The sequence below is a fragment of the Budorcas taxicolor genome, chromosome 14 (assembly GCF_023091745.1).
Source record: "Budorcas taxicolor isolate Tak-1 chromosome 14, Takin1.1, whole genome shotgun sequence".
Lineage (NCBI taxonomy): Eukaryota > Metazoa > Chordata > Mammalia > Artiodactyla > Bovidae > Budorcas > Budorcas taxicolor.
The window spans coordinates 64,697,655-64,716,091 of NC_068923.1; the positions used below are offsets into that span (position 1 = coordinate 64,697,655).

At 37.2% G+C, this 18,437-nt stretch overlaps 1 protein-coding gene across 1 annotated transcript in view; it reads left to right on the top strand.

The window, feature by feature from the left end:
• CSMD3 (CUB and Sushi multiple domains 3) overlaps positions 1 to 18,437 on the top strand; it is a 1,391,498-nt gene that overhangs the window by 619,686 nt on the left and 753,375 nt on the right. The window contains exon 10 of the mRNA XM_052651435.1: positions 1,543 to 1,667. Coding sequence (XP_052507395.1) covers positions 1,543 to 1,667 — 125 coding nt within the window. The remainder of the gene's footprint in view (positions 1 to 1,542; positions 1,668 to 18,437) is intronic.

The window sequence follows — 18,437 nt, forward strand, 5'->3', positions numbered from 1 at the left end:
CAGGGGATCCTCCCAACCCAGGGATCTAACCCTCTTATGTCTCCTTCATTGGCAGGCGAGTTCTTTACCACTAGCACCATCTGGGAAGCCCTACCCAAGGATAGTTTTGTCCAATTATAGGAATACAGTATCTCTGGACTTGGACATTTTGGACAAATTTGCATTAAAATGTATATTAAAGATAAACACTTCACTTTATATGAACTATATATATATATATATATATATACATACACACACACACATGTATATATACATATATACCATACACATATACATACATATTTACATATATTTACAAATATATTTATTATTACAAATATATATGTACAAATATTACAAATATATTTACATATACATTTTTATATATTTATATACATACATATATTTATGTATACATACATGCATATACATACATATACATATACATACATACATACAGTGTATATATTTGTTTGTGTGTATAGTGCTGCCATCTATGGGGTCGCACAGAGTCGGACACAATTGAAGTGACTTAGCAGCAGCAGCAGCAGCATATATATGTATATACATATATATGTATATATATATACAGCCAGTAGACCAGGTTTAGCCTGCAGGATGGACACAGTTGCCAACCCTTGACCTAAACTACTTGAGTTACGGTTCTACTAGCCTACTTTTCTCTGATTAATCTTCCTTTTAAACTGCCCTCCACACTGTTCCAGAGATTTCTTTTAGCAACACAAATGTGATCACGAAATCCCCCTGCATGATAAGTTCAGGAAGTTGAACAGGAGCTGTTCAGGCACTGCCTGTGTGAGAGGGTACAGATAATGTTCTCCAGGCACAGAGGGCAGGGAGAATAGTGCAGACAGAAAACAGCATGCCATGTGCAAAAACTTCCAGCTGCTATAGGTGCTGATGACGTGTGGCATTGTGTTAGAGATGAGGTGGAGAAGCTGCCAGTGACTTATTGCTAGAAGAAATTTAAGCCATTTTAAGAAAATAGAATTTGTTATTTTTTTTCCCACTGGTAAGTTACTGTTTAAGGATTTTAGGGGGAAAATACATGGTCAGTTTATTTCAAAAAAAAAAAATATATACACACATGGATGGGCAAATACCTGTAAGTATTTGCAAGTATTACAAGTAAATACCTATGTAAATATCTGCTAAAGAAGTACTGTCATGTGGTATGAACACAAGCAGTGGAATTCAAGTTTAGAAGTCTACTCTTTGCTTCACATTTACCACGTATTTCAGATGGGAAATTTAGTCAGTTTAGCTTTGGCTTCTACAACTAAGAAGATAATTAAGCTTGATGAGAGCTTTCTACAGTTCCTACCAATATCAGCATGTTGTTGATTTACAGTAGATTCATATTTATGATTTTATTATATGTTTGTATAAGTCATATTTTCATATTTTGGTTCCCCCAAAGAATATTTTTTGTCACTGTGGGACATTTTTCACCTACTCAATATAGCCAGTAGAACTGGAACCTAATCGTTATGTTATATGCTTCTAATACTGTTTTTTTAATCCTTTGCTCTATTTTAGCCTTGGATCAACTGTGCAGTTCTCTTGTGATGAAGATTATGTCCTACAGGGTGCTAAGAGCATCACCTGCCAACGGATAGCTGAAGTTTTTGCTGCTTGGAGTGATCACAGGCCTGTGTGTAAAGGTAATGAAGAGTCTTTAAAATAAAAATGCTTTCTTAACATATTTTTGGAGAAGGCAGTGGCACCCCACTCCAGTACTCTTGCCTGGAAAATCCCATGGACAGAGGACCCTGTTGGGCTACAGTCCCTGGGGTCGCTAGGAGTCGGACACGACTGAGTGACTTCACTTTCAATTTTCACTTTTATGCATTGGAGAAGGAAATGGCAACCCACTCCAGTGTTCTTGCCTGGAGAATCCCAGGGATGAGGGAGCCTAGTGGGCTGCCGTCTATGGGGTCGCAGAGTTGGACACAACTGAAGCGACTTAGCAGCAGCAGCAACTTATTTTAATAGTGTGAATTCATTCCACTGAGTATAAATTTCAATTGAAACTGAATTGTAATGTAGGAAACATTTAGCTCATATATTTGACAATATTATTGAAAATATGTAATAGGCAAACCACTGTGTCAAATCCCAAGCAGTTTGCAGTCTAATAATCATACGGTAACAAACTGGAACATTAAAATATGTAATACAGGCAATGATAACTCTTTTTACCTTTTTTAAAATTATAACTCACCCTGTATAGGCATTAATGTAGATGTGGAATTTTAGACAATAGTTGCACCTCCATTTGTATGCTCTGCCATTTTAATTGCTTAAATGTACAGTAGTCATGATGTCAGTGGCAGTGGAGGTAGAACACTTGTTCTATAATTAGTTAATTTAAACTAAGACAAATCAATGAATTCTCTGGGTTTTCATATTACGAGTAACTGCAGATAAGATTTACTTATACTGCCTTTTTAAGAATTATTTTCATATAAATTAAATGAAGCCCTTTTATTCTAAACTTTATTTAGCTACCTTTGAAAATGAACACCTGATTCTGGCTTACTGGTGCTCTTGTTGCTTGTTTGTTGCTGTTGTAATTTTTAATAATGGCATCTCTGCATATTGCAGTGTCTTAGTACTCAAAGTTCCATTAGCACTTCCTCTCCCTGAGGGAACATTTTCACTCAGTTGCCCCACCCTCTAGAGTCCTCTCAGACAGATTCTGGTGAATAGAGAAAAGATAAATTTGAGAGCTATTGTAAGAGGAAAAAGACAAAGTATTTGACAACTAGCTGGATATGGAAGGAGAAAGCGGTAAGAAGTTGTTAAAGATGATGAGACTATGAGACTAAAGTGTATGAGAGTAAAAAAAAAGTCATGCTCTTAGTAAGTATAAAAAAACTGAATAGTGAAATTATATAGGCAGTTTCATCATAGGCTTAATTTTTTAGGCACTTACTATGCATCAGGCACTGTGATAACCACTGCATATACTCTGACTCATTTAAATCCTGTAAACAAACCAATGGACTAAGCATTATTATCTCCATTTTAGAAATGAGTGTTGTGAGACACAGAGATATCCAGTCACTCTCCCAAGCTCAAATGTTTAGAAAATGACAAAATCTTTAAGAATGATGTCATAGTTTGTGGAGAGAAGTCCAATTTCAGATCACTAGAGAGGGAACAGAAAATAGTAAAGTGGAAGCAAATAGTTATATTCTACTCCCTTGGCATTGATAACCCAAAATAAGAAGAAGAGAGAGCCTAGATTTTTCTGGGGTTCAAGTAATTTTATTTATTTGTTTATTCCTTACCTTTCTCATTATCAGAGGCTTACAAAATTCCATATAGTGAAATAACAGTAAAATATTATTTCAGAAATAATGAAATAGTATTTAATTATTACTATTGAATAATAATGTGAAACAGAGATAATGAGAAAATAAGATAAAATATGATCCTGAAGGAAGTTACATGATCCTAAACAAAAGCTTATTTGTACAAGTTGGTAAAAAACATTAAAAAAATTATTGAAATATAGTTGATTTACAATGCTGTGTTAGTTTAAGGTGTACAGTAAAGTGATTCAGATATACATATAAATATTATTTTTTACATTGTCTTTCATTATAAAATGTTACAAGATATTGAGTATAATCCCTGTTCTATACAGTAGGTCATTGTTGATAATCTATTTTATACACAGTAGTATATATATTTTAATCTCAACTCCTAATTTATCTTTCTCCCCAGACCCATTTTGGTAACTATATTAGTTTGCTTTCTGTCTGTGAGTCTATTGCTGTTTTCTAAATAACTTGATCTGTATCTGTTTTTTAGATTCCACATTTAAATGTGCAATACAGTGTTTGTCTTTGTCTGATTTTCTTAACATAGTAAGATGATCTCTAGGTTCATGTATGTTGCTGCAAATGACATTATTTCATTCTTTTTTATGGTTGAGCAATATTCCATTGTATGTATGTATCATATTTCTTTATCCTTTCATCTGTAAATAGACACTTAGGTTGCTTCCATGTCCTGACTGTTGTAAATAGTCCTGTTATGAACTTTGGGATGTATGTTCAAATTCTGTTTTTCTCCAGATAGATGCCCAGAACTAGGATTTTAGGATCATATGGCAACTCTATTTTTATACCTTTGAAGGAAGTGCCCTGCTGTTCTCCATGGTGGCTGTGGCAACTTACATTCTTAACAACAGTGTAGTGGGGGTTCTTTTCTCCACACTCTCTCCAGCATTTATTATTTATAGACTTTTTGATGATGGCTGTTCTGACTGGTATGAGGTAATACATTATTAAAGTTTTGACTTGAATTTCTCTAATAATTAGTGATGTTGGGCATTTTTCATGTGCCTGCTGGTCATCTGTATCTCTTCTTTGGTGAAGTGTCTTTTTAGATCTTCTGCCCATGTTTTGGTTGGGTTGTTTGTCTTTTTGATATTGAGCTATATGAACTGTTCACATATTTTGGATATTAATCTGTTGCTGGTTGCATTGTTTACAGATGTTTTCTCCCAGGTATAGGTTGTCTTTTTTTTTTTTATGTTGTCCTTTGTTGTGCAAAAGCTTTTAAGTTTTAAGAAAAAAAGATTAAGAATGGTTTACACGTTAAATATGACAGCTGCTAAAGAAATATAAAAAATGTAAAGTTTACATGAAAGCCACTGTCTATGAAATACAACAATGACACCACAAAATCAAACTTATTCCTGGCTTCGAGATATGAAATATTTTGCTTTGCTTTTTATAAAGTGGACACTGAGTGAATAAATATTGTGGTAATTACTCTCACCAATGTCCCGACAATGAAAGAACAGTAAGCTGTTTAAAGTTGATTTCTTATGATATTCTCCACTCAAGATACAGTTATAAGGGACAAAAGTGAAAATTGAGGATTCAACGTAGTGGTGTCCACACATCCAGTTTTACATAAATTGGATGTTTGCATTTCTTTTATGGAAAGAAAGAATGGGAAAGTAGAGGACAGATTAAAGAAAAAGATTAATGAGGGAACAAACTCTCACATAGAAACAGAAATTATAGCCAGATCATGTGATTTAAGGTTTACCTAGAGTGAGATTGATACTATAAACCATCTTTTTCATTCAAGACTCTCACTTCAATAAAAATAATGATTCATATTTATTATGATGGTAAATTGCTCAGAGGCAAAACTAGTATTATATTAGTTTGTTATTTTTTATAAACCCTGTAGTAGAAAGAAAAGTTCTGTATTGACTTAAATTTCAAGAAATGTTTCTTGAATATTAATGTATGCATATTTTCTTTGGTTCTAAGATACATGATTGATACATTTATATGAATGTAAATATACAGGCACAAAATCTGTGTGTGTATGTATATATATATACATATAGAGAGAGAGAGAGAGAAAGAGAGAGAGATACATATATATTTTCACTCAATAGTCATCAGTCATTAGTTGGAAGGTATAATATTTGTATGTTCAAAATTCATTTATTATTATTATTTCATCGTAATATTGCATTTCCTACAGATATTAATCATTTATACACAACTTTACTCATTGCATGCAGGGCACATGTGTGTATGGTTTATTGAAAAAAAATTTGCTGGTAGAAGTTACTGGCTGTAGTGTTGAAACAGTAATGGAGGAAACATGCTGAAATAGTAATTAAAGTTTTAAAATGACTATTCACTGTGAGTCTGAATGAAGAACAGTTTTCAAGTCTCATGGGTGCTTGGACAGAATAAATATGCTTTTTTCCAGATAGCAGCATCAATAACAGTATCAGTGCACTGCACCTTTGAGAAGTCATTAATATAGCGCTGTCTATGTATTGCATGGTTGAGCAATCAAGAAATTGTGCTTTTAAAGGGACTTAAATTCACACAAACAGCAAATTATGAATCAAAAGAAAAAGAACAATTCAAAAATTAATGTTAATAGATTTTACACAACCTCAGACAATAATTTTTATTCCCTAAATGGAATATGTATTTGAGATATTTGACAATTTACTGTTATGGAAATAATTGTCCTTTGTTGGAAATGCAATAGATACCCAAATGCTAGAGCTTATGCAAATAAGATTTATGTGTTGAATGGAACGTATATAGAAAATTTATTTTAGACTTACATGTTGTTCAAAGAAACATTTGAAAATTGGCAATGTTACCTGGGTAACATTTAAGAGAGTTAATCTTGATAGATTGGGGAAAACTTTTTTGACTAATTTTCAGTCAATATTTATTTGGCTTCCCCAAATAATGATTTTTTTTTTTTCTCTTAAGGCACAATGGTATGGGCCATTCTTGAGAATAATGGAAGAGGTGATTAAGACAAGATTAGAAAAGAAAGCCAAAAGTAGAGTAAAAACCAAGGAGTCACCTTTTAATTTCTTTATTCAATCAATCATCCAGCTATTTGTTTATTCACTTATTAACATACTGATTAATTTCTTTTGGATTCCACAAGCATTAATGAATGTAGGTATGTAGTTATATAGAAGGTAGGTATGTCATATTAAACAGTACATGAGATACAAGGTATGTAAATTTTTTATATTATTTTGTATTGATTTGCAAGGTATAAATACCTCATAGAGACTGTTTTGCATACAAGAGAGGTAAAATCCTCTGCAAAATTCAGATGAGAGGAGGATTATTTCCATATTTGGAGATAGGCATTGAAAACAAGGAAACACCATAAGGACAGACCATGTGATTATTTTCTATTTCAACATATAGTTTCACTCCCTGACCTCTAAGAAGAGAGGGGCTGAAGATTAAATCAGTCATGTATAGCCAGTGATTTAATTAATCATGTATATGTAATGAATTCCCCATAAAACCACAAAGGACAGGGTCCAGAGAACTTCTAAGTTGGTGAACACTTGGAGATTTAAGGAGAGTAATATACCTGGAGATGATATGAATGTTTCAAACACCATTCCCAAGCCTTGCCTTGTGCATTTATTTTTTCTAGCCATTCCTGAGTTACTTCTTTTCATAATAAATTAGTCATCTAGTAAGTAAAATATTTCTCTGAGTTCTGTGAGCTGCTCTAGCAAATTAATCAAACCCCAAAATAGGATGATCTTGGGACTCTCTGACTTATAGCCAGTCAATTAGAAATATAGGTAATAAACATGGTCTGGTGATTGGTATCTGAAGTCCAAGAAGAAGGTTGTGGGAATCTCTAGTTTGTAGCTGATTGGTAGTAGTGTAGGTAACAACATGGCTTGAGAATGACATCTGAAGTGGAGGGGTGGTGGGGAGTTGGGGACAGTATTCTAGATTGAATATTAACCTGTGGAATCTGATACTATCTCCAAGATAGTGTCAGAATTGTGTTGACTTGTAATGCACCTGACTGGTGTCTCCATGCCTTGTGTTGTGGGAGAAGCTCCACCCCCAAGACACATTGGAATTGGGTCTGTGAATCTAATTTATTTAGTCACTTCTTATCTGAAGTATTGGCTCAGATGGTAAAGTGTCTGCCTACAATACTGGAGACCCAGGTTTGATCCCTGGGTCCGGAAGATCCCCTGGAGAAGGAAATGGCAACCCACTCCAGTACTCTTGCCTGGAGAATCCCATGGATGGAGGAGCCTGGTGGGCTACAGTCCATGGGGTCGCAAAGAGTCGGACAGGACTGAGCGACTTCACTTTCACTTTATCTGAAGTATCTCTGAAAGTACCATTAAACCTCCACTACCACTGTCACTGTTCCATAATTCAATTACCACATCTGTCTCACGCCTTTTAATTTTGACTACAATTTATCATACATATTGCTGGCATTCTAATCCCTTCCTAAACTTACTTTTGTTATACATGAAGAATATTCAAAGGCTACATGTTATTTCTTAACTTCATACTGTAAACCAGTGAAATGAAATAATCAAGAATATGAATTCAGGTAACACACTATTCCAGTTTAAATCCCTGACCTTCTACTTAAATAATCTTCCTTCTTTATAATTACCAGATTTATTGTCTGTAAAAGGAGCATTATAGTCTATCAGTGTCTACTTCATAGGGAGTTGAGAATTTGTATGAGCATAAAATGAGGTAAACTATATGAAAGCATTTAGTGCCTGGGCTGAATGAAATGCAAGCCTCAAATGATAGAGGTACTGATAGTTGTCCCCTTCATGGATCACAGCCTTGTCATGGCAAAAGGGCCTGCATAACTCAGTGAAGCCATGCAGGGCTATCCATGATGGACAGGTCATAGTGAAGATTTCTAACAGAATTTGGTCCAGTGGAGGATGAAATGGCAATGCACTTCAGTACTCTTGACTGAGGAACTGCATGAACAAGATGAAAAGGCAAAAGGTATAACACTGGAAGATGAGCCCCTTGTCCCAGATCAGAAGATGTCCACTATGCTACTGATGAAAAACGGAGGTCAGTTACTAATAGCTCTAGAAACGATGAAGTGGCTGTGCCAAAGCAGAAATGGCACTCAGTTTTGGATGTGTCTGATGCCATGAAGAACAATATTGTATAGAGAACTAGAATGTTAGATCCATGAGTCAAGGTGAATTGGACGTGGTCAAGCAGATAACAAGATTAAATATTGACATCTTAGGAATCAGTAAACTAAAAGGGACAAAAATGGGTGAATTTAATTGAGATGATCATTTATCTACGTGGAAGTGAGAAATAGATTTAAGCGACTAGATCTGATAGACAGAGTGGCTGATGAACTATGGACGGAGGTTCATGACACTGTACAGGAGACAGGGATCAGGACCATTCCCATGGAAAAGAAATGCAAAAAAGAAAAATGGCTGTCTGAGGAGAAAAAGAAAGATAGAAGCATCTGAATACAGAGTTCGAAAGAATAGCAAGGAGAGATAAGAAAGCCTTCCTCAGTGATCAATGCAAAGAAATAAAGGAAAACAACAGAATGGGAAAGTCTAGAGATCTCTTGAAGAAAACAAAGATGGGCTCAATAAAGGACAGAAATGGACCTAACAGATTCCATTAGAACTAAAGTCCATAAAGGACCTAATAGAAGTAGAAGATATTAAGAAGAGGTGGCAAGAATACACAGAAGTACTGTACAAAAGAGAGCATCATGACTCAGGCAGTTACGATGGTCTGATCACTTACCTAGAGCCACACATCCTGGAATTTGAAGTCAAGTGGGCGTTAGAAAGCATCACTACGAACAAAGCTAGTGAAGGTGATGCAATTCCAGTTGAGCTATTTCAAATCCTGAAAGATGATGCTGTGAGAGTGCTGCACTCCATATGCCAGCAAATTTGGAAAACTCAGCAGTGGCCACAGGACTGGAAAAGGTCAGTTTTCATTCCAATTCCAAAGAAAGGCAATGCCAAACAATGCTCAAACTACCACACAATTGCACTCATCTCACATGCTAGTAAAGTAATGCACAAAATTCTGCAAGACAGGCTTCAGCAATATGTGAACTGTGAACTTCCAGATGTTCAAGCTGGTTTTAGAAAAGGCAGAGGAACCAGAGATAAAATGGCAAACATCCACTGGATCATCGAAAAAGCAAGAGAGTTCCAGAAAAACATCTATTTTTGCTTTATTGGCTATGCCAAAGCCTTTGTGTGGACCACAATAAACTGTGGAAAATTCTGAGAGAAATGGGAATACCAGACCACCTGACCTGCTTCTTGAGAAACCTATAAGCAGGTCAGGAAGCAACAGTTAGAACTGGACATGGAACAACAGACTGGTTCCAAATAGGAAAAGGAGTACGTCAAGGCTGTATACTGTCACCCTGCTTATTTAACTTATATGCAGAGTACATCATGAAAAATGCTGAACTGGAAGAAGCACAAGATGGAATCAAGATTGCCAGGAGGAATATCAATCACCTCAGATATGCAGATGACACCTTTCTTATGGCAGAAAGTGAAGAGGAAGTAAAAAACCTCTTGATGAGAGTGAAAGTGGAGAGTGAAAAAGTTGGCTTAAAGCTCAACATTCAGAAAATTAAGATCATGGCATCTGGTCCCATCACTTCATGGGAAATAGATGGGGAAACAGTGGAAACAGTGGCAGACTTTATTTTGGGGGGCTCCAAAATCACTGAAGATGGTGACTGCAGCCATGAAATTAAAAAACACTTATTCCTTGGAAGGAAAGTTTTGACCACCAAAGATAGCATATTGAAAAGCAGAGATATTACTTTGCCAACAAAGGTCTGTCTAGTCAAGGCTCTGGTTTTTCCAGTGGTCATGTATGGATGTGAGAGTTGCACTGTGAAGAAGGCTAAGCACTGAAGAATTGATACTTTTGAACTGTGGTGTTGGAGAAGACTCTTGAGAGTCCCTTCGACTGCAAGGAGATCCAACCAGTCCATCCTAAATAAGATCAGTCCTGGGTGTTCATTGGAAGGAGTGATGCTGAAGCTGAAACTTCAATACTTTGGCCACCTCATGTGAAGAGTTGACTTATTGGAACAGACCCTGATGCTGGGAGGGATTGGGCATAGGAGGAGAAGGGGATGACAGAAGATGAGATGGCTGGATGGCATCACCGACTCGATGCACATGAGTTTGAGTGAACTCCGCGAGATTTTGATGGACATGGAGGCCTGGTGTGCTGTGATTCATGGGGTTGCAAATAGTCAGACACAACTGAGCAACTAAACTGAACTGAACTGTGGGCAAGAATTGTTTAGAAGAAACTGAGTAGCACTCATAATCAACAAAAGAATCTGAAAAGCAATACTTGGGTGTAACCTCAAAAACAACAGATTGATCTCCATTTATTTTGAAGGAAAATCTGTCAACATCACAGTAATCCAAGTCTTTGCCCCAGCCACTGATATCAATGAAGGTGAAGTTGAATGGTTCTGTGAAGACCTATAACACCCTCAAGAATACAAAAAAAAAAAAAAAAAAAAAAAAAAAAAGCCCTTTTCATCAAAAGGGATTAGAATGCAAAATTTCCTGATCCAGGGTTTGAACCCATGTCTCTTGCATCTTCTTCACTGACAGGCAGATTCTTTACCAATGGCACCACCAGAGAAGCCCCTGAAAAGTCAAGAGATACCTGGAATAATAGGCAAGTTTGGCCTTGGAGTACAGAGCAGGGCAAAGGCTAACAGAGTTTTCTGAAGAGAACATGCTTGTCATAGCAAATACAATTTTCCAACAACACAAGAGATGACTCTTCACATGGACATCACCAGGTAGTAAATACTGAAATCATATTGCTTATGTTCTATGCAGCTGAAGATGGAGTTCTATAGAGTCAGCAAAAACAAGACCTGAAGCTGACTGTGGCTCAGATTATGAGCTCCTTACTGTAAAATTCAGTCTTAAATTGAAGCAAGTAGGGAAAACCATTAGACCATTCAGGTATAGCTTAAATCAGTTCCCTTATGATTATGCAGTGGAGGTTCTGAATAGATTCAAGGGATTAAATTTGGTGGAGAGAGACCTGAAGAACTATGCCCAAGTTTTTAACAATGTATAGGAGGCAGTGACCAAAACCATCCCAGAGGAAAAGAAAAGCAAGAAGAAAAAGTGGTTGTCTGAGGAGGCTTTACAAATAGCTGGGGAACGAAGACAAGCAAAAGGCAAAGGAGAAAAGAAAAGATATACCTAACTGAATGCAGAGTTCCAGAGAATAGCAAGAAGAAATGAGAAGGGCTTCTTAAATGAATAATATAAAGAAACAGAGGAAAGCAATAGTATGGGAAAGACTAGCAATCTCTTCAAGAAAACTGGAGATACCAAGGGAAAATTTCTTGCAAGTTTGGGTGTGATAAAGGAGGGGAACATTAATGACCAAACAGAAGAAGAGATTAAGAAGAGGTGAAAAGAATACACAAGAGAACTATACAAAAAAGGTCTTAGTGACCTGGATAACCACAATGGTGTGGTCGCTTCCCTAGAGCCAGCCATCCTGGAGTATGAAGGGAAGTGGGCCTTGGGAAACATTACTACCAACAAAGCTAGTGTAGGTGATGGAATTCCAGCTGAGCTATTTAAAATCCTAAAAAAAAAATGATGCTAATAAAGAGCTGCACTCAATATGTCAGCAAATTTGGGAAACTCAACAGTGGCCACAGGACTGGAAAAGGTCAGTTTCCATTCCAGTCCCAAGAAGGACGATACCAAAGAATGTTCTAACTACCATATAGTTACACTCATTTCATGTGCTAGGAAGATTATGCTTAAAATCCTTCAAGATAGGCTTTAGTAGTATGTGAACTAAGAACATCCAGATGTACAAGCTGGGTTTCAATGAGGTAGAGGAACCAGCGATTTAACTGCCAACATTTGTTCTATAATAGAGATAACAAGAAAATTCCAGAAAACAATCATCTACTCTCTGCTTCATTGATACCCTGAATCCTTTAACTGTGTGGATCACAACAAACTGAGGAATATTCTCAAAGCGATGGGAGTACCAGACACCTTACCTGCCTCATGAGAAATCTATACAGGTCAAGAAGCAACAATTAGTACCAAACATGAATAATGGACTGGTTCAAAATTAGGAAAGGGGCATGACAAGGCTGTTATACACTTATTCTTTATTAAGTTCTGTGCAGAGGACATCACCCAAGATGCTGGACTGGAGGAATGACAAGCTGAAATCAAGTTTCCCAAGAGAAATATCAGCAACCTCAAATATGCAGATGATACCACTCTAATGGCATGAAGTGAAGAGGAACTGAAGAGCTGCTTGATGAGGGTGAAAGAGGAGAGTGAAAATCTGGCTTGAGATTCAGTATTCAAAAAACGAAGATTATGGCATCTGGTCCCATCACTTCCTGGCAGGTAGATGGGGAAAAGTGGAAATGGTGACAAATTTTATTTTCTTGAGCTCCCAGATCACTGTGGATGGTGACTGCAGCCATTAAATTAAAAGACATTTGCTCCTTGGAAGAAAAGCTATGACAAACCTAGACAGTATATTAACAAGCAGAGACCTCACTTTGCCCAAAAAGGTCTGTATAAGTCAAAGCTATGGTTTTTCCAGTAGTCGTGTACAGATGTGAGTTTGGACCATAAAGAAGGCTGAGTGCCAAAGAATTGATGCTTTTGAACTGTGGCATTGAAGACTATTTGAGAGTCCCTTGGACAGCAAAGAGATCAAGCCAGTCCATCCTAAAAGAAATCAACCATAAATATTCATTGGAAGGTCTGATGCTGAAACTCTAATATATTGGCTACCTGATGGGAAGAGGCAACTCATTGGAAAAGACCCTGATGCTGGGAAAGATTGAAGGCAAAAAGAGGAGGGGATGGTGCAGGATCAGATGATTAGATAGCATCACTGACTCAAAGGACATTAATTTGAGCAGACTCTGAGAGATGGTAGAGGACAGAGAAGCCCAGGCTTCTCTGGGGTTGCAGAGTTGCCTGTAAAGAATCTGCCTGCAATGAAGGAGACCCAGGTTTGATTCCTGGGTCAAGAAGATCCCTGGGTTTGATTCCTGGATCGGAAGTGGCAACCCACTGAAGTATTCTTGCCTGGGGAATCCCATGGGCAGAGGAGCCTGGCAGGCTATAGTCCATGGTGTTGCAATACTTGGACATGACTTAGCGACTAAAACCACCAAACCAATTGTTTCTTTAATGCTTACCAAAGGTGTATATCTGCCTCTGAATAATGAACAGATTCACTGCTCTAATTTTTATATATGTCTGACTTCCTAGATGAAAGGAAGTTCCTGTTAACTATATCTGCCCAGTTTTTAGTCTTATTCATCTTTCATCTCCTGAAAAAGTTCTTTTCTATTTCATTTATCTATTATCCCCACCTCTTTAACAGTACTTCACATTTACTGTCTTTACCACACAATTTAACATTTATTTATTTTTTAATATAAATTTATTTATTTTAATTGGAGACTAATATTCTTTTTGATAGTGGTTTCTGATCATTTCATTGACAGTAGACTTACTCCTTCAACCAAAAACCACTTCAGAAAGAACAAAATGATCAACACTTCTAAAGTGCTCAAATTTTTAGTAGATCTATTTTGTCTGTTGTCATGAAAAGTTTCTAATGCTGTCTGTTATATGCTTCCTTTATTAAATAAAAGAATCATAATGAAGAGTCATAATAATTTCCTTCATACACAAAATAAAAATTAGTATACAGTTTATATGATAGATAATTGCTGGCCAAACCTTGGAGCTATGACCCTCATTAATCAATATTTATTAAGGTGTGATTCTTACGGTTTTCAAAATTCTTTTACAGATATAACAAGTTCCTACTCATATATTATTTTTCTTCACAATGTTTAGCATAGTGACCATTATGCCCATATTTTGTACACATGATAGTTGCTAAATAAACATTTCGAATAAATATTGTGGGAAGATTTAATTACTTATAATAAACAATTTAAAAAGATAGTAGTGTGCTGATTGTAACAAAAAGTTTGCCCTGGTAGAAGACTTCCTGTTATGCAAAGGCAATTAGAAAGTTTTGCCCAAGAGCAAACCAGAAAGAGCCTGCTGAAATTTATCAACCAGAAACATATATAGCAGGTGTTTTTCTTTGGTTGTTTTTGATGCCTTCTTAGTTTCATGGAATGATGTTACAGATGAGATGATGCATAATGAGGATGATATTAGCAATTAATAGAGTGACATATGGTGAAGAAGATAGACAGAAGGTTTAAATATGGATATTTATAATGCATTCATTTGCCTTGATGGCCATCTTTTCTATAAACTGTACTTTGAAATTTATTATATAATTTTGATAAGCAAATACATTTTACTGATCTCTAACAGTGAGCATATTTGAATGATAAAATGGTATTTCATGTTACTTGATGGAGATGGATAGTGAGGCATTTATGTGTTATCATTTAAAATTTAAAACTACTTGAACAATTAGAAAGTTTGCATTTCTGTGGTGCCCAACTAACAATTGTCAGAAATTCATTTCATATATCTTGCTTTTCTCAAACATTATTAGAAAAAAATTGCAAATAGTTAGCAAATAAATGATTTCACTTAGGTGTAAGGGGCTTCCCTGGTGGCTTAGTGGGCAGAGAATCTACCTGTAAAGCAGGAGACTCAGCTTCGATCCCTGGGTCAAGAAGAATCCCTGGGTCAAGAAGAATCCCTGGAGGAGGAAATAGCAACCCACTCCAGTATTCTTGCTGGGAAAATCCCATGGGCAGAGGAGCCTGGCAGGCTACAGGCCATGGGGTTGTAAAAAATCAGACACAGCTGAGCATGAGCACAGACAGGCATATAGGGGGAATATCTTCACAGATATATGTGACAACCTTCTGTTTCCAACTCACCGTTTCCTGGCAGTATGACCTTACTTATTCTGTTTAGCCTTTCTTGAAATTAAATTTGCTGTCTTATAAATTGATGAAGGAGTATGTACAAGGTGATTACTATGCATTTTTCCAGTTGTAAATGCTAAATAATTTTAAGTACAATTATTGCTTTACCAGAAGTTAGAGTGTGTTAAAGTTATTTTCAGTTCAACATTTTCTTTAGTCTACACTGATATCTATGAAAAATCTGTAAACTGACTAGCTTATTTAAAATAATTTTTATTTTTCACAAGTTCTGGAGGCAGATAAGTCTAAGATCATTTCTAGTCCAGGCCAGCTTCTTTACTGCAACCTTCAAACTATAACCTCATGTAGTAGAAGGGGTGAGGGGTTTCTTTGGGTCTCTTTTATAAGGGCTCCAATCTCATTCATGAAGGTGCACCCCCATCACCTAATCAACCCCTCCATCAAAGATATTACTTCCTAATACCATCACATTAGGAGTTAAGATTCAACCATAAATTTTTGTGGGAGTGGGGAAAAAATAATTCAGTGTATATTTTTGTTGTTGTTCAGTTGTTAAGTCATGTCCAACTCTTTCTGACCCATAGACTGCAGCACACCAGACTTCCCTATCCTTCACTATCTCTTGGAGTTTTCTCAAAGCCATGTCCATTGATACAGTGATGTCATCCAACCATCTCCTCCTCTGTTGCCCCCTTTCATTCCCAGCATCAGAGTCTTTTCCGATGAGTGGACTCTTCTCATCAGGTAGACAAAATATTGAAGCTTCTGTTTCAGCATCAGTCCTTCCAATGTGTATTCAGGGCTGATTTACTGTAGGATTGACTGGTTTGGACTCTTAGTTCTCCAAGGGACTCTCAAGAGTTTTCTCCAGCACCACAATTCAGAAGCATCAGTTCTTTGGTGCTCAGCCTTCTTTATGATCCAACACTCACATTCATACATGACTACTGTAAAAACCATAGCTTTGACTATACAGACATTTGTCAGCAAAGTGATGTCTCTGCTTTTTAATATGCTGACTAGGTTTGTCACAGAGAAGGCAATGGCACCCCTCTCTAGTACTCTTGCCTGGAAAATCCCATGGATGAAGGAGCCTGGTGGGCTGCTGTCCATGAAGTTTCTAAGAGTTGGACATGACTGAGCGACTTCCCTTTCACTTTTCACTTTCATGCATTGGAGAAGGAAATGGGAACCCACTCCAGTGTTCTTTCCTTGAGAATCCCAGGGACGGGGGAGCCTGGTGGGCTGCCGTCTATGGGGTCAAACAGAGTGGGACACGACTGAAGTGATTTAGCAGCAGCAGCAGGTTTGTCATAGCTTTTCTTTCAAGGAGCAAGCACCTTTTAATTTCATGGCTGCACAGTTACCCTCTGCAGTGATTTTGAAGCCCAAGAAAATAAAATTTATCACTGTTTCTACTTTTTACCCATCTATTTGCCATGAAGTGATAGGACTGGATGCCATGATCTTCATTTTTTCAATGTTGAGTTTTAAGCCAGCTGTTTCACTCTGTTCTTTCACCTTTATCAAGAGGCTCTTTCAATTCATCTTCCCTTTCTACCATTAGAGTGGTATTATCTGCATATCTGAGGTTGTTTATATTTTTCATGGCACTCTTGATTCCAGCTTGTGATTCATCCCTCCCGGCATCTTGCATGATGTACTCTGCATGTAGGGTTTCCCTGGTATCTCAGCTTGTAAAGAATCCACATGCAATACAGGAGACCCCTGTTCAATTCCTGGATCAGGAAGATCCCCTGGAGAAGGGATAGGCTTATCCACTCCACTATTCTTGGGATTCCCTGGTGGCTTAGATGGTAAAGAATTTGCCTGCAAACCTGGGTTTGATACCTGGGTTGGGAAGATTCCCCTGGAGGAGGGCATGGCAACCCACTCCAGTATTCTAGTCTGGAGAATCCCTGTGGATAGAGGAGCTTAGTAGGGTACAGTCCATGTGGTTACGAAGAGTCAGATGTGACTGAGTGACAAACCACAGCACAACAGCACTCTGCATATATGTTAAACAAGCAGTGACAATATACAGCCTTGTCATACTCCTTTCCCAATTTCGAACCAGTCCATATGTTGCCTCTGGAAGCCCAGTGTTTGTCTCAGTTCCTGTCACACAGCAGGCAGTAAAGATGATGCTGATGATACTGATAATGATAATTATCAATAATTATTAATTATTGGTAAGCTGTTGCTAACAAAATAGCATTGTGCTCAATTAAACTATATTTTGGATAACAGTTCAAAGAAAAAATAGACAAATGCTGCTTTTGTTATTTTGGGGGGCTTCAAAATCACTGCAGATGGTGATTGCAGCCATGAAATTAAAAGATGCTTACTCCTTAGAAGAAAAGTTATGACCAACCTAGATAGCATATTCAAAAGCAGGGACATTACTTTGCCAACAAAGGTCCATCTAGTCAAGGCTATGGTTTTTCCAGTAGTCATGTATGGGTGTGAGAGCTGGACTGTGAAGAAAGCTGAACACTGAAGAATTGATGCTTTCGAACTGTGGTGTTGGAGAAAACTCTTGAGAGTCCTTTAGACTGCAAGATTGAACCAGTCCATCCTAAAGGAGATCAGTCCTGGGTGTTCATTGGAAGGACTGATGCTAAAGCTGAAACTCCAATACTTTGGCCACCTCATGTAAAGAGTTGACTCACTGGAAAAGACCCTGATACTGGGAGGGATTTGGGGGCAGGAGGAGAAAGGGACAGTAGAGGATGAGATGGCTGGATGGCATCACTGACTCGATGGACATGAGTCTGAGTGAACTCCGGGAGTTGGTAATGGACAGGGAGGCCTGGCGTCCTGTGATTCATGGGGTTGCAAAGAGTCAGACATGACTGAGCGACTGAACTGAACTGAACTAAAACTGTGGTTATTAATCATCAAACTGTTTCAAAGTAATTTACATTCTATGGATATTTTATACCCCACTCACTATTAAAAGTGTAATTTTGAAAAAAAAAATTGCATTAAGTTTAGAGACTATTTGTGTTCATAGACTTTCTTACTGTTAAATAAATATACCCCAGTAATGGGCTTCCTTGGTAGCTTAGCGGTAAAAAATCCACTTCCCTATTTAGGAGACATAAGTTCAGTCCCTGAGTCAAGAAGATACCCTGGAGTAGGAAATGACAACCCCC